Here is a 22,522-nt window from a genome sequence, read left to right as displayed (position 1 = left end):
ATTTTGCTTTTTTGGCCATTTTTAAGAGAATATGAATGACAACACAAAAACTTTTTTTTTCACTCATGGTTAGTGGTTGGGTGAAGGCATTTATTGTCAAACAACTGTGTTTCCTCTTTTTAAATCAAAATGACAAGAGAACTACCCAAATGACCCTGATCAAAAGTTTACATACTCCTGTTCTTAATACTGTGTATTGCCCACTTTAACATCAACGACAGCTTGGAGTCTTTTGTGGTCGAGACTCTCTGATGGTAAAGCTGCCACTGAATATGTTTCGGACTTTATTACATTAATTACAAAGAAATACAAACAATATGGCACTCTATTGTAAATCTGCATGGAGTAGACAGTTCTCAAAAACTGAGTGACTGTGCAAGAAGTAGAAGAGTGAGGAAAGCCACCAAGACACCCAGACAACCCAGAAGAAGTTATAGGCTTACGTGGTTGTGATTGGAGAAATTATGCGCATTGCAAGCTTTGCATTTTGTATCACCAGTTATCCATCTTCATGATGAAGTGGTATAGAGGAGGATTTTCTTAAAAAGAAGACCTGAAAGTTTAGCTACAAATTGCCAGAAGGTACATCTGAGATGCAAGCCTGGATTTGATCTGTTTTGGTGAAAGAAAATCCTTCTCTGCTCTACTCCACTATGAAGCTAAGAGTAGTGATACAAAATGCAAAGCTTGCACTGTGCACAATTTCTCTAATCACAGCCACATGAGCCCATAACTTCTCCTGGGTTGCCTGGGTGTCTTGGTGGCTTTCCTCACTCTTCTCCTTCTTGCACAGTCACTCAGTTTTTGAGAACTGTCTACCCCATGCAGATTTACCATAAAGTGCCATACTGTTTGTATTTCTTTGTCTTCTTCTTTGTCTTTTGGCTGTTCCCGTTAGGGGTCGCCACAGCAGATCAATCGTTTCCATCTCACCCTGTCCTCTGGATCTTCCTCTGTCACACCAACCACCTGCATGTCCTCCCTCAGCACATCCATAAACCACCTCTTTGGCCTCCCTCTTCTCCTCCTGCCTGGTGGTTCCATCCTCAGCATCCTTCTCCCTATATACCCTGGGTCCCTCCTCTGCACATGTCCAAACCATCTCAATCACGCCTCTCTGACTTTGTCTCCAAACTGTCCCACCTGAGCTGTCCCTCTGATATGTTCATTCCTAATCTTGTCCATTCTTGTCACTCCCAAAGAGAATCTCAACATCTTCAGCTCTGCCACCTCCAGCTCTGCCTCCTGTCTTTTTGTTAGTGCCACCGTCTCTAAGTCGTACAACATAGCTGGTCTCACTACTGTCTTGTAAACTTTCCCCTTCACTCTTGCTGATATTCTTCGGTCACAAATCACTCCTGCCACCTTTCTCCACCCACTCCACCCTGCCTGCACTCTCTTCTTCACCTCTTTACCACACTCTCCATTACTTTGAACAGTTGACCCAAATATTTCAACTCACCTACTTTCACCACTTCTACTCCTTGTAACTGCACTAGTCCACTGGGCTCCCTCTCATTCACACACATGTACTCAGTCTTGCTTCTACTGACTTTCATTCCCTTTCTCTCCAAAGCATATCTCCACCTCTTCAGACTAGACTCAACTTGCTGTCTACTCTCACTACAGATCACAATGTCATCTGCAAACATCACAGTCCATGGGGACTCCTGTCTGATCTCATCTGTCAACCTGTCCATCACCACTGCAAACAAGAAAGGACTCAGAGCTGATCCTTGGTGTAATCCCACCTCCACCTTGAAAGAGTCTGTCATTCCGACTGCGCATCTCATGGCTGTCACACTATTCTTGTACATGTCCTGCACTACCCTAACATACTTCTCTGCCACTCCAGACTTCCTCATACAATAACATAGCTCTTCTCTTGGCACCCTATCATAAGCTTTTTTCTAAGTCCACAAACACACAATGTAACTCTTTCTGGCCTTCTCTGTACTTCTCCAACAGTATTCTCAGAGCAAATATTGCATCTGTAGTGCTCTTTCTCGGCATGAAACCATATTGCTGCTCACAGATCTTCACCTGTTTTCTAAGCCTAGCTTCTACTACTCTTTCCCATAACTTCATGCTGTGGCTGATCAACTTTATGCCTCTGTAGTTACTGCAGCTCTGCACATCACCCTTGTTCTTGAAAATAGGAACCAGCACACTTCGTCTCCACTCCTCAGGCATCCTCTCACTTTCCAAGAGTTTATTAAACAATCTGGTTAGAAACTCTACTGCCATTTCTCCTAGACATTTCCATGCCTCCATTGGAATGTCATCTGGACCAACTGCCTTTCCACTCTTCATCCTCTTCATAGCAGCCCTCACTTCTTCCTTACTAATCTCTTGTACTTCCTGATTTACTCTCACCACTTCATCCAGCCTTTTCTCTCACTTATTTTCTTTATTCATCAGCTCTTCAAAATATTCCCTCCACCTTCTCAACACACACTCCTCACTTGTGAGCACATTACCATGTGGATCTTTTACCACCCTAACCTGCTGCACATCCTTTCCAGCTCTGTCCCTTTGTCTGGCCAATCAGTACAAGTCCTTTTCTCTTTCCTTACTATTCAACTTCTTGTGCAGCTCGCAATATGCCTTTTCCTTCACTTTTGCCACTTCTCTTTTCGCCTTATGCCGCATCTCCTTGTACTCCTGTCTACTTTCTTCATCTCTCCGACTATCTCTCCTTGTCTCCTCGTCTTCCTTCCACTGTCCAGATGTCATACCCAGTACTGTCCTAGCTGTCTCCCTCACCACATCTGCAGTACTTTTCCAGATGTCCAAAATTGTTTCCCCTCCAACCAGTGGTTCTCTCACCTGCTCGCTAAATTTCACAGAACAGTTTTCCTCCTTCAGCTTCCACCATCTGATCCTTTGTTGAGCTCTCACTCTCTTCTTCTTCTTTACCTCTCAAGTTATCCTACAAACAACCATCCTATGCTGTCTAATGACACTCTCTCCTGCCACCACCTTACAATCTCTGATTTCTTTTAGCTTGCATCTCCTATAAGAATGTAGTCCACCTGTGTGCACCTTCCTCCACTCTTATATGTTACCCTGTGCTGCTCCCTTTTCTTAAAGTAGGTATTCACCACAGCCATTTCCATCCTTTTTGCAAAATCAACTACCATCTGTCCTTCCTCATTCCTATCCTTGATACCATAGCTACCCATTACTTCCTTATCACCTCTGTTCCCTTCACCAACATGCCCATTGAAGTCTGCTCCTATCACCACTCTTTCGTGCTTGGGCACACTCTCCACCACCTCATCTAACACACTCCAGAAATCTTCTTTCGCCTTCATCTCACAACCTACCTGTGGGGTATATGCTGTTGTGTGGGCCGCCCGAAGAGGAGGTACTGCTGGCCTACGCCAGAGGGCGCCCTGCCTGTAGTCGGGTTTCAGGCACCAGAGGGCGCAGTCACTACCCAGGAGCCAGGACTGACAGCTGTCAGTAATCATCATCACTACACCATAAAAGCCTGGAGGAGACACCACATCTCTGCCGAGATATCAGTTTACCACACAGGTAATCCTCTCAGCCATTTTTCTGTGCCGAACGCATGTACCTTGTCTGTTCTGAACCTTTTGCAGGAGTACCTGGAACTCTACTTGCAGCTGGAGCTGGGTTTGTGGACGGTGGAGGAGTGACGACCTTCACTCCTCGCTCCACTTACGATAAGTAGTAGTTCAGGCTCTGCCGTTGAATTGTTCCTGAGTTGGAGGTGGAGGTGTCCCCTCCAACTGGATAAGAACTGTGAGCTTGCTGACTGCTTACTGGGTGTCCACACACCCACCATTAACCTGTTTTTGTTCCTGCCAGCAGTACCGGATCTGACAGCTGAAGCAGAGGCCACCTGGGGACTCGGGACTTGGCGGCTTCAGTATACTGCAGGTCTTCGTTGGCGGCGGAACCTTGTGGGCCCTGGCTCTTCTCTGGATAGGCGTCTCTTACCCTCGGGCCTGCCCACACGTCACCAATTGTATTTTGTGATTGACTGTCTAAAAGCAGTATTCGACCTGTTGTGCACATTTGCCACAATAAATTGTATTTATTGGATTATCTATTGACCGTTCATTTGCGCCCCCTGTTGTGAGTCCGTACATTACACTTTCCCCAACATATGCACTGATGATATTCATCATCACCCCTTCAATTTCCAACTTCACACTCATCACCCTGTCAGACACTCGCTTAACCTCCAACACACTTTTAACATACTTTTTCTTTAAAATGACCCCAACACCATTTCTCTTCCTGTCCTCACCATGGTACAACAACTTGTACCCACCATGCTCCTGCTCTTACTTCCCTTCCACTTGGTCTCTTGCACACACAATATGTCTACCTTTCTCCTCTCCATCATATCAGCCAGCTCTCCCTTTACCAGTCATACTACCAACATTCAAAGTCCCCACTCTCATTTCCACCCTTCTAGTTTTCTTCTTCTTCCACTGTTTGTGGAAACGTTCTCCTCCTCTTCTTCACCCAGCAGTAGCCCAATTTCCACCGACACCCTGTTGGGCAACAGCACTGGTGGCGGACGTTGTTAACCCAGGCCGCGACCGATCCGGTGTGGAAATTCGAGTCTTAGTCTGCATAGTTGAAGCAACCCTCCTCATTTATCCGGGCTTGGGACCGGCACTCAGAATGTACTGGCTGCACACCCCATGTGGTTGAGTTGTTTGTATTTCTTTGTAATTAATGTAAATAAAGTCCAAGACATATTCAGTGGCAGCTTTACCATCAGAGAGCCTCGTCCACAACTCCAAGCTGTCGTTGACGTTAAAGGGGCAATACACAGTATTAAGAACAGGGGTATGTAAACTTTTGATCAAGGTCATTTGGGTAGTTCTCTTTTCATTTTGATTTAAAAAGAGGAGACACAGTTGTTTGAGAATAAATGGCTGAAATATATATATATATATATATACACAGTGAGGAAAATAAGTATTTGAACACCCTGCGATTTTGCAAGTTCTTCCACTTAGAAATCACGAAGGGGTCTGAAATTTTCATCTTAGGTGCATGTCCACTGTGAGAGACATAATCTAAAAAAAAAAAAAAATCCGGAAATCACAATGTATGATTTTTTTTTTAAAATAATTTATTTGTATGTTACTGCTGCAAATAAGTATTTGAACACCTGTGAAAATCAATGTTAATATTTGGTACAGTAGCATTTGTTTGCAATTACAGAGGTCAAATGTTTCCTGTAGTTTTTCACCAGGTTTGCACACACTGCAGCAGGGATTTTGGTCCACTCCTCCATACAGATCTTCGCCAAATCTTTCAGGTTTGGAGTTTCAGCTCCCTCCAAAGATTTTCTATTGAGTTCAGGTCTGGAGACTGGCCAGGCCACTCCAGGACCTTGAAATGCTTCTTACGGAGCCCCTTCTTAGTTGCCCTGGCTGTGTGTTTGGGGTCATTGTCATGCTGGAAGACCCAGCCATGACCCATCTTCAATGCTCTTACTGAGGGAAGGAAGTTGTTTGCCAGAATCTCACAATACATGACCCCATCCATCCTCCCTTCAATACGGTGCAGTTGACCCCGCCGACACCCCCCAGGTGGCCGCGACCAACCGAGTCTGTGAAAGAAGAAACCATAATGTGAGTCCACCACTCCATACACAGAGAGACCACTCAAAGGTGTACATAATCAGCAAACACTTCCTGGCTTAATCACCAATCAGCTTCCCACCCTGCAGGCATGGAACACCCAGTTCAATTCTCCACTGCAGTGGAAGCTGATTAAACGACTAACATAACAGCTCAATATAATAAGGTGTGAGGGACACCACATCTACTGACTGTACTCATGTTAGTCACAAAACCTAAAGTACCTCAGGAAGTGTACTGATGAGCGTGAGACCTCACCCCCTCCTCTTTCACAGACCATGGCATCAAACCTGGTACGGTCTCTGCGTCCATAAAGATGAGATGGTTCTCCAAACGTCGATCTCACCCGTCTGGTCACAAGGTTGAGTCTCTGGCAAATACACACTGTGTACTCCAGACTTAAATGCAACCATGCCCCAATCCATACAGATGCACCACAGCTGTGAGTCCTGACGAGCTGCACATGACCAGCCTCAGGTGATCAGGGTGAGGTCCTAATAACTCAGCCACACATCAGCCACTCAGTCCTGAACGCATGCCACCTGGAAGGAAAAACAGAAGACAGAAACAAAAACCAGCCAGGCACCCCAGCCACACAACACCCAGCTCTCTTCAGGTCATTGACCAGGTCCTCCTGTGTAGTTCTGAGCTTTCTCAGAATCATCCTTACCCCACAAAGTGAGATCTTGCATGGAATCCCAGACCGAGGGAGATTGACAGTCATCTTGTGTTTCTTCCACTTTCTAATAAATAATTATAACAGTTGTTGTCTTCTACCAAGCTGCTTGCCTGTTGTCCTGTAGTCCATCCCAGCCTTGTGCAGGTCTACAGTTTTGTCCCTGGAGTCCTTAGCTCTTTTGTCTTGGCTATGGTGGACAGGTTGGAGTGTGACTGATTGAGTGTGTGAACAGGTGTCTTTTATACAGGTAACAAGTTCAAACAGGTGCAATTAATACAGGTAAAGAGTGCAGAATAAGAGGGCTTCTTAAAGAAAAATTAACAGGTCTGTGAGAGACAGAATTCCTGCTGGTTGGTAGGGGGTCAAATACTTATTTGCAGCAGTAACATACAAATAAATTATTTAAAAAATCATACATTGTGATTTCCAGATTTTTTTTTTTTTTAGATTTTGTCTCTCACAGTGGACATGCACCTAAGATGAAAATTTCATTCCCCTCCATGATTTCTAAGTGGGAGAACTTGCAAAATCGCAGGGTGTTCAAATACTTATTTTCCTCACTGTATATACATACAGGTGCTGGTCATATAATTTGGGGTTTTCATTAGTTGTCAGTTATAATAATCAAAATTAAAAGAAATAAACACTTGAAATCTATCAGTCTGTGTGTAATGAATAAATATAATATACAAGTTTCACTTTTTGAATGGAATTACTGAAATAAATCAACTTTTTCATGATATTCTATATACTTACTATGTATATACTTACTATACTACTATCTATATACTGTATGTAGGTCCCTTCGGCTGTTCCCTTGTTTGCACTCGGGGTTGCCACAGCAAATCCAAGGTGGATCTGTATGTTGAATTGGCACAGGTTTTTTTACGCCGGATGCCCTTCCTGACGCAACTCCACATTACATGGAGAAATGTGGCAGGGGTGGGATTTGAACCCGGAACCTTCTGAACTGAAACCAAGTGCATTAACCACTTGGTCACCACTCCTGCTATGTATTACGTATATCGTATATCACTTTGAATAAAAGCATCTGTTAAATGTTGTTTTTCCTATTTAAAATAGTTCAGAAGCACCACAGTCCAGTTCTAACATGTGAGCAAGATCAATTTAAAAAAAATCTCGAGTTTTGAAAATATTTTACGTTGAGAAACAGAGGACCGTTGAGTAATGTTGACCACTAGGTGCCCCCATTCTCAAAGGTCAGTGAGGTTAACATGATTTTCAGAGGATAAGAAGGAAAAAAAAAATCAAAATGAACCAAAAACAGCATAAATAATCTCAAAAGCCATAAAAAAAAAAACATTTTCTACTCTTTCTTGTCCTACAATAACCTCCTAATTTAAGACAGTTCGTTAGATTGGAAATTTTCAGTGAATCTAAATTATATAAATCTAAATTATATAAATGACACGTGGGACAGATAAATTAATGTCAGAATGCTGTGAATATTTTTTTAATTGAAACTCTAAAGTAAATTTTTTGTGGGATTCTCCACATCTTTAATCCTGGAGTATCTTGTCACTTTTTAAAATTATGTTCCTCTCCAACTGCTTTATTTATGTATTATCTTCTGTGCCCTCCAGATGGCGCTGTAGCTTAACACGTAGTTTGCGCCAGACGTTTGTCAACTGTTGATTATATTTAACAGGCAGCTGTTTCCTTCTAATCTGTTTAGCATAATAAAGTTTACATTCGAAATGTCTGTTATGGAATAAAAAATGTTCTCTTTCAAACAAATCAACGAGGCGGGCATTCTATTTTTAAACGAACAAAAACAATTTATTTTTCACAAGGGTGACACTTTATGTCACTTCTTTAAAGATTCTTACGAGCATTAATGTCCACGTTCTTTTCTTATTAACATTAAGATACGTCTGTTGTTTTTTACTTTATTATTATTAATTATTCCCTTGAACTAACGAAGTGCTGGATATTTTCAACAGCATCAACATTAAATATACCAGTTGTTTTTATTTTATTTAGGCATAGTTTGAGTTATTCCTGTTTATTTTTTTTATATATATTTTTCTGTTCCATTCGTTGTGGATTTTTTCTGACATCCTAATGTGTATTCTCTTTGTTCTTTTGATGTTTTAGGTTCATTTTTTTAATTTGAAGATGTTTCTTGTTTTACTATTTTCAGTTAAATAAAAACGGCAATTGATTTTTGTAAGAATGGATATTTCAAATTCGATTTTCTGTTAAGCCACTTTTGAAGAATAAAAAGAAATATTTAGTATTATCATATTTTTTAGCAAATTTCTAAATGCTCGAACCCTTTAAAATCCATACCAAATACCCGCTTGCTTATGTATTCTGTAAGTTTGCTTTGCTTCAACAGTCTGTTCAGAATAAAATTATTAACCAAAAATAAGAAAATCTAAAAAAGGATTTTAAAAAATAAGCGTATATTCGGAATAAATAATATTTTTCCTTTTTCCTAATGGGGCATTTGTGAAATGTATTAAACATTTGCACAATAAAAAGATTATATATATATATATATATATATATATATATATACACATATACATATATATATATATATATATATATATATATATATATATATATATATATATATACATATATATATATATATACACATATATATATATATATATATACATATATACATATACATACACAGTCTTGTTTGGAGTGGGCGGGGCTACGGAGACGCGCGTTCCCGCCGCTTTGTGCTCGCGCTCCCGCCGCTCGCCAAGGAGCACTTTGCTGTCAAGCGTTTTCTGTTTGGGCAGATTTCATGCGTTTATTTTATTCTTCTCTTTGAAATGCAGACATGGGTTTGGTTCCAGTCGTCCGGGAGGGGAGCGGGTGGTTGTGTGCGGCTCTGAGCTTCTCTTTGTCCGTCTGTGGCTTCGTCTGTGGACCGCTGCCTCTCTGAGACTCTCCGGGATTTGGAGCGAACATGGAGACGTTGATGGAGAGAGAGTGCAGCGCGCTGGGGGGCCTCTTCCAGACCGTCATCGCAGATATGAAGGTAAATTTAAAAAACACAGGAATGTTCCCCCGCCTGGACGGCGGACTGTTGAGCCTGAAATAAAAAGAAAGATCTCGTCTACAGGCATCGTTAATGTGCTAATTACGGATCGGGGTGTGGTCGAGCTCTGGAACCTTTTCATGCACCTGAGTGTGCGAAAATGACTTGACTGAGGCAGGTCTAAAACTGGCGCCCCGGGGGCCGGATGTGGACTGCAACCTGTGGTTTACAGTCATAGAGCTCACAAACTGGTTCTGCAGCAGGTTGCAGGATTGTAATGAAACCACAGGTGACTTCACAGGTTACCATCACTTTAAGCAGATATGACAAGTTCATCAAAGGAAGCTTGGTATTCCAACATAGGTACGGTCGGACATCCGGGTCCTTGATACGTGCACACATAGCAACGCGCGTAGTAACCAGTGAGCCGCTGAAATCAAACCGCTGTCACGCTCATTTCCTACTTGACGTCCATTGTGCTCGCATCATTCTGCCACATTTTTTTCTACTTAATATACACCAGGTTTCACAGAGAATGACATGATCATGTGTTGCAGTTAACTGCACCACCTAGGGCTGAAACGGTTAATTGAGTAATGCAAATAATTCGATTACAAAAAATGTTCGAGGCAAATTCTTTGCCTCGAAGCTTTGTTTAAAGCTGTAGTACATATGCCAGGCCTCTAGGTGGCACTGTCACGTTCTTACAAAAAACGAGAAGACCGTAGAGCATGCCCATAACTAATGTAAGTGCTAATCAATGTAGCAGGCGATGCTACAAGTTTACAAAGCCACATGCTGAGTAAAATAAAGCCTTTTAAGAGAAAGGGTATGTGCTGATCATATGAAAGACTTATTATGCATTTAAAGTCAAGCAGTGTGTTTATATATATATATATATATATTTTTAAAACGTGGTTTGCTCCACTGGCTGCTCTCCACTTCCGCAGATGAAGCGAAAGGAAGCGCACTTTAAATTAATCATGTTTAACTATTCAAAAAAATGCCTATATTCAGATTTGATAAGAATTTTTATCAACAGGCTGTAGAGTTAATTTATCAGTGCAGCTGTTGTGGAAATGTTGCACTCCACAGCTGTTTTTTTCAAAGGCTTTGTTATTTGCCAAGTATCCACAAAAAACAAGGAATTTGACTTTGGTTTGAGCTGCTCTGTACGGCATGTAGAAATATACACTAAACGCTGAATAACTCACAGCCAAAAAAAGTGCAAATGAAATGTGCAATAAGAAAAAAAAAAGAATGTCCTGTCCACAGACTGAAGATTTCACAGAGCGCCTAGGCGTATGGTTGGGCAAAGCTTCAAAACTCTTAGTAATGTGAAAAAATAAATAATTACCTGGGAAAACAGAGAGAGAGGGAACATCCTAAACTTAAAAATCTGCATGATGGCACACCGACATTGTGCCATTGCTTAGGGAGATCCCTGCCACTATTGATATTGTTTAAAAATACAAAAGTACTTTTTTATCCAATTACTCGATTAATCAATAAAATAATCGATAGAATACTCGATTCCAAAAATATTCGATAGCTGCAGCCCTAGTAACAACCACGATAAGTTAAAAGATCGAAAAGCTCCCAAAGCGCCACAGAAGTCCGGACAGAAGGGATAAATGGCTGGCTGCTACCAGCCGAGTAAACGAGGATGGTCTTGGGAATAACGCAGACGGATTGCTAGTTGGCATTGTTTATGGTTGGAACTATGACAGTATCTGATAGTCTTCAAACCTCCAACGTTCTTTCTTGATTAATGAAAACATTTTTGGCAAATGCTTTCACTTTCGTCAGTCTTGTGCCGGTCTAAGAATTTCACCTCTAGTGGCACAATCCGAATGCCCCCAGCCGTCCCTCTTAATTATGGCCCCAGTTCAGAGAGAGAGAACCCACAAAATAGAACCTGACTCCTACTCCATTATTCCTAGCTGGGGTATTCGGGTGGCCGGGCCTGCTTTGAACACTAATTTTTTCAAAGTAAACGCTTCGGACCCCGTGGGACACTCAGCTAAGAGCATCGAGGGGGCGCCGAGAGGCAGGGGCTGGGACAGACAGCAGCTCGCCTCACGGCGGGCCATCAGCTCTATCCCGATATCCAACTATGAGCATTTTAACTGCAACTTTTTTCTGTGAAGGCTCTCAGTTGTCCAGGTGGTTTCCATAGTAGAGAAGCTTGAATCTTCGACTGGACTGGGTTGCTTGACGCAGTTGCCTGTCTACAAGAGTCAAGACAGAAGTCAGACTACCAGAGCAAGAATTTTAGCTGAAGAAGCTTCTGCGATTTGAAGCAAAACGTCCTCGCGTCAAGCAACCCAGTCTAGTCGAAGATTCAAGCTTCTCTACTATGCAGCATCTTTTGCACACCTATCAAGGCTCTTCACATACTCATATGCCATTTGGTAAAGATGGCTATATCGACAATGGGTGTGAGTGCACATACAGTTTGTTTTCAGTGGCAATTCAAAATGGCGGCGAAAGTGACGTAGGTCTGACCGTACCTATTGTAGCTATTTTTGGTTTTGTGGGGGGAAAGCAGCTAAGGGATGAGTGTAGAGTAGACAAAGTTTTATGATACATCATTAAATTTCAGGCTCTTTGTGCAGGTATGTTAGTTTACATGTAGTATGTCTGCAGCATAGGCAAAATTTGGGAAGGGTACTTGAAAGAATGACATGTAATCCTGTTGGATTTTTCAGTAATTGTTGGGCAGTGATGTGGATTTGTCTGTTCTTCCACGGTAGATGACAAAGGATTAGGATTGGAGTCTCATTGATACATGTTTTTTTAGGGGGCGGGGGTGGGGGGGTGCGATGTGATACTGATATTAAGGAGTAAAAAAATTACAATACCTATATATCTGCAGATATATAAAAGTGTTTCTAACTTTTACAAAATATAACCATCAAAATACAAAAATGCAACCAACCAAAATATATACAAAATACAACCAACCAACCAATCTGTCATGTTGCTGTCAATTGTACTCATAATTGCTGTGTTGCATCACTCAGCATTTGCATAAAATAGACTTTTCTTTATTTTGGCCCTGCCTAACTGTTGGCATAGTGACCATTTGTCTCTGTAAATTGGCACTCTGGTTGAAAATGAATGGCAGCTGTTTGCTTTGCCTCTGTCTCTTGTAGTTAATGTGACCATGTGGTGAAGGGGGTCCCAGTCATGCTTGAAAGCATTGCTGTCACCGCCCTCTAGACAAACTCTACAGTGAAAACATTTGCAGCAGCCGAAGGGCTTTTCTGCATTGTTTATTTGGAAAAATTAAAGTTTTCATATCGGCGAAAATAACTGAAAGTGAAATGTTTGTCAAAGGCTTATATCGGCCGATGCTTTTGGCCAATCGATATATCGGTCAGGCTCTGTTGGGGTTTTTCTGCCTGTTGAACCGCTTCCTACTAATTATGATTAGTGTCATAATTAAAATGGCTGAAAGTGAAATAGGGCAGTGCATCTGTGACATCACCTGCACGGACTGACTGAATATTACATTTCTTTCTGTACCTACTGTCACACACCTGAACGGGAAATTCACTGCGTTTCTGTTACGCTCTTCCATCTGATGCAGATGATCAAAGCATGACACAATGATACCTCAAATTCATCCGTTCACACACGGACGTGCCACCATGCAGGGGTCTCCACCTGCACAGTGGGAGCAATCTGAAGATTAACGGTCTTGCTCAAGGTCACTTTAGTGACGTTACTGTCTGGCAGGTAATTGAACTGAAGGTCTTCTGGTCACAAGCTGGCACCTCTAACCTAAACCTCCTGCCCTCCACTTCTTTCCAGCGGCAGCTTGCAGTACTTGGCTCAGTGCTGCGGACTACGTGTGAACAACGGGGCCTTCTAATCGCTGCCAGCCACTTTGTCTGTCACGAGTCCTCCACCAGAATTATGTGAAATTTAAGTCAATTTTTTGCTCTTTCATTCCTACCCAAACAATTAATAAAAAAAAAAGACTTTCTTGCAAGTGAAGAGGTGTCGTTCTTATGATTTATTTTTTTTTCTCTCTGAGGGGTTGCAACAACAAAAGTGACACATGTACTCAATATAAAGCACAAATGCTTTATATTGAGTGCACAACGTGTGTGTGTGTGTGTGTGTGTGTGTGTGTGTGTGTGTGTGTGTGTGTGTGTGTGTGTGTGTGTGTGTTAATGCCTCATTTTGTGTCATTATTGACAGGTTGTTGTAGGTTTTGTTTCTGTAGTGTGTGTGCATGCGTGTACACACGCCATGTGTGTTGTAGTAGGTTAACTGAAGCAGACACATTCATGTTGATCCTTTTAAGTGGAACTGATCTGAATGTGATTCCCGAGAGGAGAAATCTACTCATCCTCTTAGAGTAGCTTCACGTCAGCCTACAGAGACTCTTTCAAGAACTACTAAACCCAAGTTTTACTCTTTTGTTTAGTTTTGAAAAAGGATCACCCTCAAGGTGGAAAAAACAAAACACAATTTTGAGTGGTTCCAGCTTCTTTTCTTCCTCTCTCATACAGTTAGGCTCTTCTTTTCCTTCCCACTGTCGCCAAGTGCTTGCTCACAGGGGGTCGTTTTGACCGTTGGGGTTTTTCTGTAATTATTGTATGGCTTTTGCCTTACATTATAAAGCGCCTTGGGGAAACTTTGTTGTGATTTGGTGCTATATAAATAAAATTGATTTGATTTGATTCTGGGATCCCCAGTATTCTCATGGAGGTGTGTGAATAAAGCTAAACCTCTTCATGGCATGTAAAGGTATTTTAGAACCAAAGTTCTTCAGTTGGGTTTGCATCCTGGCACCGAGCAGTATACAGGCATAGTCTGTAATCTGGGTTGTCCTTGCCACTGTGGTACCTGGTCTCTTTGGGGGGTCATTGGGTACTACTGGGATAACTGTTTCAAAAGAGCAATTTATTTTGGGAGAGTCAGATTGAGGAGTATCACTTGTATTGTTAAGGGAACATCAGCTACGACAATTTGGCCATGTGGTGTGTCTCTCTGAGTGCGGGGCAAGGACCCCAGCGACTGGAGAAGGTCAAAGACACTCCCGTGTTTCACCTTGCTGTAACACATGGAGGGTTACTTTGGGGTAGTTGTCATCCAGGACCCAGAGTGGTTTTGGAGTGTGGTGGTGACAGTGCGTCCTCCCTCAGCTGCCCTTTGAAAATGTGGGGACTGTGTTTAAAAAAGAAATGGCTGTAATTCCAAAATGGTTAATGTTAAACCCCTTGAATTAAAGCTGTTTGTTTCCACTACAAGCACATCTTGATGGTTTCACTTCATCTCGATTCTGTTGTTCTGCAGAGACAAAATTACAAAAGTTATCAGTCCAAATACTTATGGACCCAGCGTTTGGTTAGATACTGGTATTTTGTCCTGACCATAGACTGTGTATATATACTGGACAGAACCTGCATGACGTCATCCGTTGGTTTTCTCTAGAGACCTGGAACAGCAGAAATGACTGCCTTTTCTGGGCGTCGCCATGTTGAGAGCCTACCTGCACTGATTCACAATGAACTCATTAACGCATAAAGGTGCAGACCGTGGGTGGTGCCGCGTGTGACGAATTAAAGCCTGAATACTCCCCTCTTGGTGAGTCCGAAGTGCAAGCTAACAGCTAACCTCGGTTTGGGTATTAATTCATTCATATTTTTGTGGACTTTGTGGTGGTTCTCATAACGGTTTACTTTGGTGTGGATTGTAAAAGTTACCTGCCGCATATTTCCTCAGTAAAGTGCATTAAGTGGACCTCCCAACAGTTACTAAAAGTGCTAACACTGTTAGCATACAATATTAAATAAGACAAGAGTGTCACTCAACATGAATATTGCAACAGAGACATCTTAGATGATCCATTCAGTACTTAATCCCCCTGGCGGCACCCTGCGCTTTCCAGAATGCACTGCGGCGCCAGCAGAGTGCTGTCGTCTCACAGCGCATGTAATCAATGGCTAGCGAGGATGTGGATGGCATTGATCCAGCGAGTTCATGGGTGATTATGATGATGATACACTCTCGCAAGTTGAGATGGTTATCTAGAGGAGGTGTAGCACCTTTGATGGACTTCTGTCGTGTCCCGATATTGTCTATACTTCACAAGGTTTGTTTACATTGTGTACTGAACTGGAACTCTGCTGAAACTGACCTTTTGCATGAGTCACAGACCGCGAGATATTCACAACTGCAAAACAGCGAATTAGGATGTTTCACTGCACAACAAGCTATATTATTGCAGGTGTTTGTAATAAAATACTCAAAACAGATGCAACAGTGAGTGGCTCTGTTTCGGTCGGAGACTACGAGTGGAGGACTCAATGGACCAAGTCCCTGTCACTCAAAGCTACCACGCCCCCACTATTATACAGAATTTTATTAATTAAAACATCTTAAACTAAGAAGTTAGAAAACATTCACCCCATGTACAGTTGTTACAGAGGAGGAAAGTATCTGTAGAGACCAAAACCGTTTTTTTCATAACAGGCTGTAAAGATGTTTATTTCTGTTCTAAAGTTGGATGGTTTAACATGGGTTTCTATGGGAATGTGCTCTGTTTTGGAGCCAGCGTCAAGTGGCCAGTCAAGGAACTGCACTTCCTGGTTGGGGTCAAAATGGGAGCTGGAGTGTTGCCACTTGGTCCTGAATGGTGCCTTTGCAGAAAGAGGATGAAGGTCCAGGTCTTCAGGATTGTGGTTCTTCTTGTCTTTCAGTATGATTGTGATACCTGGATGCTGACCTGTGACCCAAGTGATGACAGTACGAGGTCTCTCCAGAGAATCATTACAATGGTTTTGGGTTAAGTGAAGGAATATCAGTTACAATATTATGACAGTTTGCTGCATTTCCCTGCGCGTAATCCCGCGCACCCGTGCCTCAGCAGCACGAGAAGACTAAGGCTACCCCTGTACTTATCACCTAGCTGCAGCAGATCGATGGCTGCTGTCAAGAGGCGGAATGGACCAGTGGTTTGATGGTTGCCAATCATGAATCAGAGCAGTTCCATAGGGTGATGGATGCAGTAATGCGCCACACTAGCACGTGCGACCAGACCTGACCTGTTAACAGTAGCTAGCTGAGCTCATTGCATTGGCAGTACTTCGCTCATGGAAAAGTATCAAATGAACATCTTCTACATTTTGGCCTCGTTCTCTGGCACTAAGCTTCCAATCCTGGTAAGATGAGATGTTTTAACATTCGAGAGACCTGACTGGTTAATGTAATACTTTGTCTGCTCTTCAGCCTTTGTTCTTTTGTTGCACTTTGTGTTTTTTTTTTTGTTTTGTGTGTGTGTGTGTGTGTGTGTGTGTTACCATCAGCACCCCTTTTTTGGGGGGGGGGGTCCAGGAGAGCTCGGTGTGTTCAGCCTTGTTATGTTCATGAAGGTGATGCCCAGCGTCATTGCCTGGATACCATTGCCATGGTAACGCTGCAGCGAGGCTTCAGACAGTGAGGGAAGGGGGCGGGGTCTCGTGGAGCCTCAAACACAATTTTTCTGTGTCGCACATTTTTGCTTTCATTGTTTCTCTCACTGCTGTTCAGTCTGTGGTTCTTTCTCTTATTTTCTTACCCTCCTGCTGAATTGACAACTTGATAGACAGTAAATCAATATTGATTACATTTCATGATCTCTGTTGTTTTGGTCATTTCAGTCAAACCATTAGTCTTTGTTTCTGAAATATGAGTTTTGTTCTTTTGCCACTTGGCCATCAGACTACCTTTGATCATCGGCTCATTTTACAGCCATTAGTCACTTAATCTAATCTAATCTTGATCATTGGTGGGGTTTTTTCAGGATTTTTCAAAATCTATTGGTACACTTCATTTCAATTCTACCTTAGCTAATTTAAAACAAACCCTTTAAAAAAAAAAAAAAATTCAGGGTCATAATAGGTCTTTTCTGCAAATGTGTGTGTGTTTTTATCCAACTAAATAAATGAATCCAAAATATTTCCCAGAAAAAGGTGTGTTATGGTACATTAGCTCCACATTACATTTCTGTACAATAAATTATTACACCCCTACTCACTCTAATTCTGTGGACATTTTAATAGCAGTAAATATTTAAAATGAAAGAAATTATTTTGAACCATGAATTCTAATCCTGGACATTATCCATTTACTATTTAGTTCTTCTATGGATTTTTTGATTTTAACATGACTATATCACAATACTCACTTCAAAATATGGTGCAATACACTATCCATGATAAAATTATTATATGTGAGCTCTAATTACACTCAAATTCAACTTATTTATTCATTTATTTATTCAGTTCAATTTACAGTGATTTTTGAAAAGAGCAAAGCAGCAAATGCAAAATATTAAAAATTGAAATAGAGAAGGTTTGGTTTTCTGATTGATTAAAATAACTTGTTGCAATTAATCGCTTCGCAAAAATAATGATCTGTTGGAGTTCTATCAATCATCTAATATACAATAATTGTTTCAGCACCACTATCTATGCTGCTTTTAGCCACACAAAGTTGTGACTGGTTTTTCAATCATTCATGCCTTTTTGTGGTCAATAAGTGACTAAACTACAACCCCAATTCCAATGAAGTTGAGACATTGTGTAAAATGTAAATAAAAACAGAATGCAATGATGTACAAATCCGCTTCAACCTATATTTAATTGAATACACCACAAAGACAAGATATTTAATGTTCAAACTGATAAACTTTAGCATTTTTGTGCAAATATTTGCTCATTTTGAAATGGTTGCCTGCAACACTTTTCAAAAAAGCTGGGGCAGTGGTATGTTTACCACTGTGTTACATCACCTTTCCTTCTAACAACACCCGATAAGTGTTTGGGAACTGAGGACACTAATTGTGAGTGTCATGATTGGGTATAAAAGGAGGATCCCCAAAAGGCTCAGCCGTTCACAAGCAAAGATGGGGTGAGGCTCACCACTTTGTGAACAACTGCGTGAAAAAAATAGTCCAACAGTTTAAGCACAATGTTTCTCAACGTTCACTTGTAAGGAATTTAGGGATTCCATCATCTACAGTCCATAATATAATCAGAAGATTCAGAGAATCTGGAGAACTTTGCACACATATGTGGCAAGGCTGAAAACCAACATTGAATGCCTGTGACCTTCGATCCCTACAGTGAGAACAAAATAGGTCCTAAGACCGATCCCTGTGGCACACCCCACAGAAGATCTGCAGATTCCGACACTGCATTGCCCACCGTCACACTAAAAGTTCTACCAGTCAGGTAAGAGGTAAACCACTCTAAAACACAACCTGACATTCCAACCAAATCCCGCAATCTGTTTATCAGAATGCCATGGTCAACGGTATCAAACGCCGAAGACAGATCAAACAGAATCAGCACCGAACATTTGCCAGTGTCAGCTGCCATCATCATGTCACTAGACACCTTCAACAGGGCTGTTTCAGTAGAATGAAACTCACGGTACCCAGATTGAAAAGTGTCATGGATGTTGTTAGCCTGCAAAAACGATCTCAATTGAGCACAGACTACCTTTTCCAAGACTTTGGCCAAGAAAGGGGTTTTAGATATTGGCCTAAAGTTCTTGAGCTCTGTAGAATCCAATCCAGCTTTCTTTAACTGTGGTTCCACAATGGCATGTTTAAAATAACAGGGAAACACACCACTCGACAAAGATATATTAAACATTTTAGCAATGTAGGGCCCGATGGAGTCAGATACATTCACAAACAGTTTAAACGGAAGAACATCCAAAATACCAGAGGATGGCTTCACTTTATTCATGATGGTTGAGATGTCCTCTACAGTAACAGGCTCAAATAAGGCCCAGCACTGAGTGGGAGGTTCCCAGTGCTGGGGACCATGGCATGGAGGCAGGTTGTCCTTTATAAGTCTAACCTTATCAATAAAGAAATCCAGGAACTCCTCACAACTAGTTTTAGAGATAACAGTCATATCATATGTATAACATATCATACATCCACAAGTGCAAGTTAAAACTCTACCATGCAAAGCGAAAGCCATACATCAACAACATCCAGAAACACCCCTGCCTTCTCTGGGCCTGAGCTCATTTGAAATGGACAGACACAAAGTGCAAAAGTCTGCTGTGGTCTGAGTCCACATTTCAAATTGTTTTTGGAAATCATGGACGTCGTGTCCTCCAGAGAAAAGAGGAAAAAGACCATCCAGATTGTTACCAGCTCAAAGTTCAAAAGCCAGCATCTGTGATAGTATGGCATTGTGTTAGTGCCCATGGCATGGGCAACTTACACATCTGTGATGGCACCATCAATGTTGAAGGGTACATCCAGGTTTTGGAGCAACACATGCTGCCATCCAAACAACGTCTTTTTGAGGGACGTCCCCACTTATTTCAGCAAGACATTGCCAAGCCACATTCTGCACGTGTTCCAACAGCGTGGCTTTGTAGTAAAAGAGTGCGGGTACTAGACTGGCCTGCCTGCAGTCCAGACCTGTCGCCCATTGAAAATGTGTGGCGCATTATGAAGCGCAAAATACAACAACGGAGACCCTGGATTGTTGAACAACTGAAGTCGTACATCAAGCAAGAATGGGAAAGAATTCCACGAAGAAAGCTTCAACAATTAGTGTCCTCAGTTCCCAAACACTTATTGAGTGTTGTTAGAAGGAAAGGTGATGTAACACAGTGGTAAACATACCACTGTCCCAGCTTTTTTGAAATGTGTTGCAGGCATCCATTTCAAAATGAGCAAATATTTGTACAAAAACAATAAAGTTTATTAGTTTGAACATTAAATATCTTGTCTTTGTGGTGTATTGAATTGAATATAGGTTGAAGAGGATTTGCAAATCATTGTATTCTGTTTTAATTTACATTTCACACAACGTCCCAACTTCATTGGAATTGGGGTTGTAGCATTCTGATATACTATTTTTTTTTAAACTGAGGGTTTCTAAGAGCCTGTTAATGGTTTTATTTTAAGTAATTTCACCGGGGAGGGGAGGTGATGCTCTAGTGGATAAGTGTTGGGCTTGACGCCAGAGGATCCTCAGTTCAAATCCCAGCCTGACCGGAAAATCACTAAGGTCCCTTGGGCAAGGTCCTTAATCCCCTAGTTGCTCCCAGTGTGTAGTGAGCGCCTTGCACGGCAGCACCTTGACATCGGTGTGTGAGTGTGTTTGTGTGAATGTGAGGCATAATTGTAAAGAGCTTTGAGCATCTGATGAAGATGGAAAAGTGCTATATAAATGCAGTCTATTTAGTGTTTCACTGCCCTGTTTATTTCATGGAGCTGGAATAATCAGTCCTTAAACTGAAATAAATTATCAACTTGAATAATCACAAACTTGTTTAATAATTAAAAATATAGTGCCACTGACCTTTTAAGATTTAAGCCAATTTTCACTGGCACCACTATAATTTTATTTATTAGCCTTTAAATGTAGGAATCATAATATCACTAATATATTGGTAATGTTACCAGTATGATCAAAATTCACATTGTCTAGAAAAAAATTAGATAGTTCCCCTGAATGGTAAATGTTCAAAGGAACACACAGACTTGAACTACTTAAGGCAGCAATGGTTGAGACCAAAACATTCTGACAGTGACATCATAGATCATGTGGGGGCTTCCCCAAACTTGTGCAAAGCATTATGGGAAGGACACAGTGAATCGGAGTAGAGAGGCACTGTGATGTCACTGGCTGGTCTCTCTGGCTGCTAATCCAACATGGGGGGAAATGCTCCAAAACCACAGTGTTTCTGCATAATTTTAAGATGTTTCGCATACATTAGTTAAATGCTTGCGAAAAATAAACATTTTTTAAAATGAACTGTTTTTGTAACATGATAATGCCTCTGATGTAATTTACAAGACGTCTCACGGACGTGAGCGTTATGCGTCACGCCAAGGTAACGTCCGGCCTTTTAAAATGCTCATGCATGTGCACACGCACGTCCTCCTGCAGATGGCGTTAAAAAGAAAATATTTGTTATGGAATTCCCTCCCAGATAATTATGTTCTCTTGATTTAAATGAGCTTGTAATTTTACAAGATGCTTCAAAAATAAACTGACATAATGCTTGGATGTCAGGAGAAACTAAATTTTGTCAGGAACTAAATTTTTTCACTTTAGTGAAATTTGGGTGGCTTAAGAAAGAAATGCTACATGTGACATTCTCAGCGTTTCTCCTTTTCAGGTTTATTTGAGATAAACCGGTTTTTAAACAGTTCTACAACAATGGTAAGCGTGTGTAATGAGCTTCCTTTTCAGATGATTTTTAAATGTTTTTAGGTCACATATGAAGTGAAACATGTTTAACAGTTTTAAGTTCATGTTAAAATGGTTTAAGATGGATCAGTGTGTGATACACTCGTTTTGATTATAAATGTATGTGTTATGAAGTACATGTGTAATTAGTAGAAAACAGTTGGGTTAATCATGAATAATATAATTTATTTTATTTTTTGTATCTCTGTAATGTCCTCCTTCAGTCTGTTTTTTTTGGACACGTATGCAGTGAGGATGTTGTCGCTGCATCTGACAGTCACTGAGGACATAAATTGTCACTGTGGCAACAACAGCAGCCAGTCCGTCATCGCCTGCTCAGAATTGAACATCTGGGTCACATTTAAGGTTTTATCCTGACGAGTGCTGCACAGTTAATCAAAATGTCCTCATCACATCAGTCTGAGCACGTACGGTGCATCCAGAAAGTATCCACAGCGCGTCACTTTCCACATTTTGTTATGATACAGCCTTATTCCAAAATGGATGAAATTTATTTTTTCCTCAAACTTCTACACACAATACTCCATAATGGCAATGTGAAAAAGCTTCTTTTTTTTCTTTTTTTAAGATCTAAACTGTTGTCCACATACGCTTTGGATGCCATCATGCAGGTGTGGACGAGGTAATCTGGATGCATTCTGACATGGCTGACCACGCCTCTTTCCCTCTCGACTGCGTCCGATTATGGCAATTTTTGACGTTTCGACCTGGTTCCTGCACATGTTCTTGCTATGCGTGATGGGGGCTTTAAATGGAAGAAGCTCAGATTCACCAGGATTCTTCCTAGAGCTGGCCGCCCATCTAAACTGGCAATTGGGGGAGAAGGGCCTTAGTCAGGCAGGTAACCAAGAACCCGATGGTCACTCTGCCACAGCTCCAGCATTCCTCTGTGGAGAACCTTCCAGAAGGACAACTATCTCTGCAGCAATCC

At 41.5% G+C, this 22,522-nt stretch overlaps 1 protein-coding gene across 5 annotated transcripts in view; it reads left to right on the top strand.

The window, feature by feature from the left end:
- Nucleotides 1–9,062: 9,062 nt before the first annotated feature.
- LOC117501678 (protein MTSS 1-like) overlaps nt 9,063–22,522 on the top strand; it is a 38,949-nt gene continuing 25,489 nt past the window's right edge. For 3 of the 5 annotated variants that reach the window (XM_034160628.1, XM_034160629.1, XM_034160627.1), the window contains exon 1: nt 9,063–9,340. In XM_034160628.1, the coding sequence (XP_034016519.1) occupies nt 9,269–9,340 (72 nt within the window). In that variant the 5' untranslated portion in view covers nt 9,063–9,268. The remainder of the gene's footprint in view (nt 9,341–22,522) is intronic. The other 2 variants (XM_034160631.1, XM_034160630.1) reach the window with 1 other exon arrangement.

Source organism: Thalassophryne amazonica, chromosome 20 (genome assembly GCF_902500255.1).
Source record: "Thalassophryne amazonica chromosome 20, fThaAma1.1, whole genome shotgun sequence".
Taxonomy (NCBI): Eukaryota; Metazoa; Chordata; class Actinopteri; order Batrachoidiformes; family Batrachoididae; genus Thalassophryne; species Thalassophryne amazonica.
This window is presented reverse-complemented; position numbering and strand designations above follow the sequence as displayed.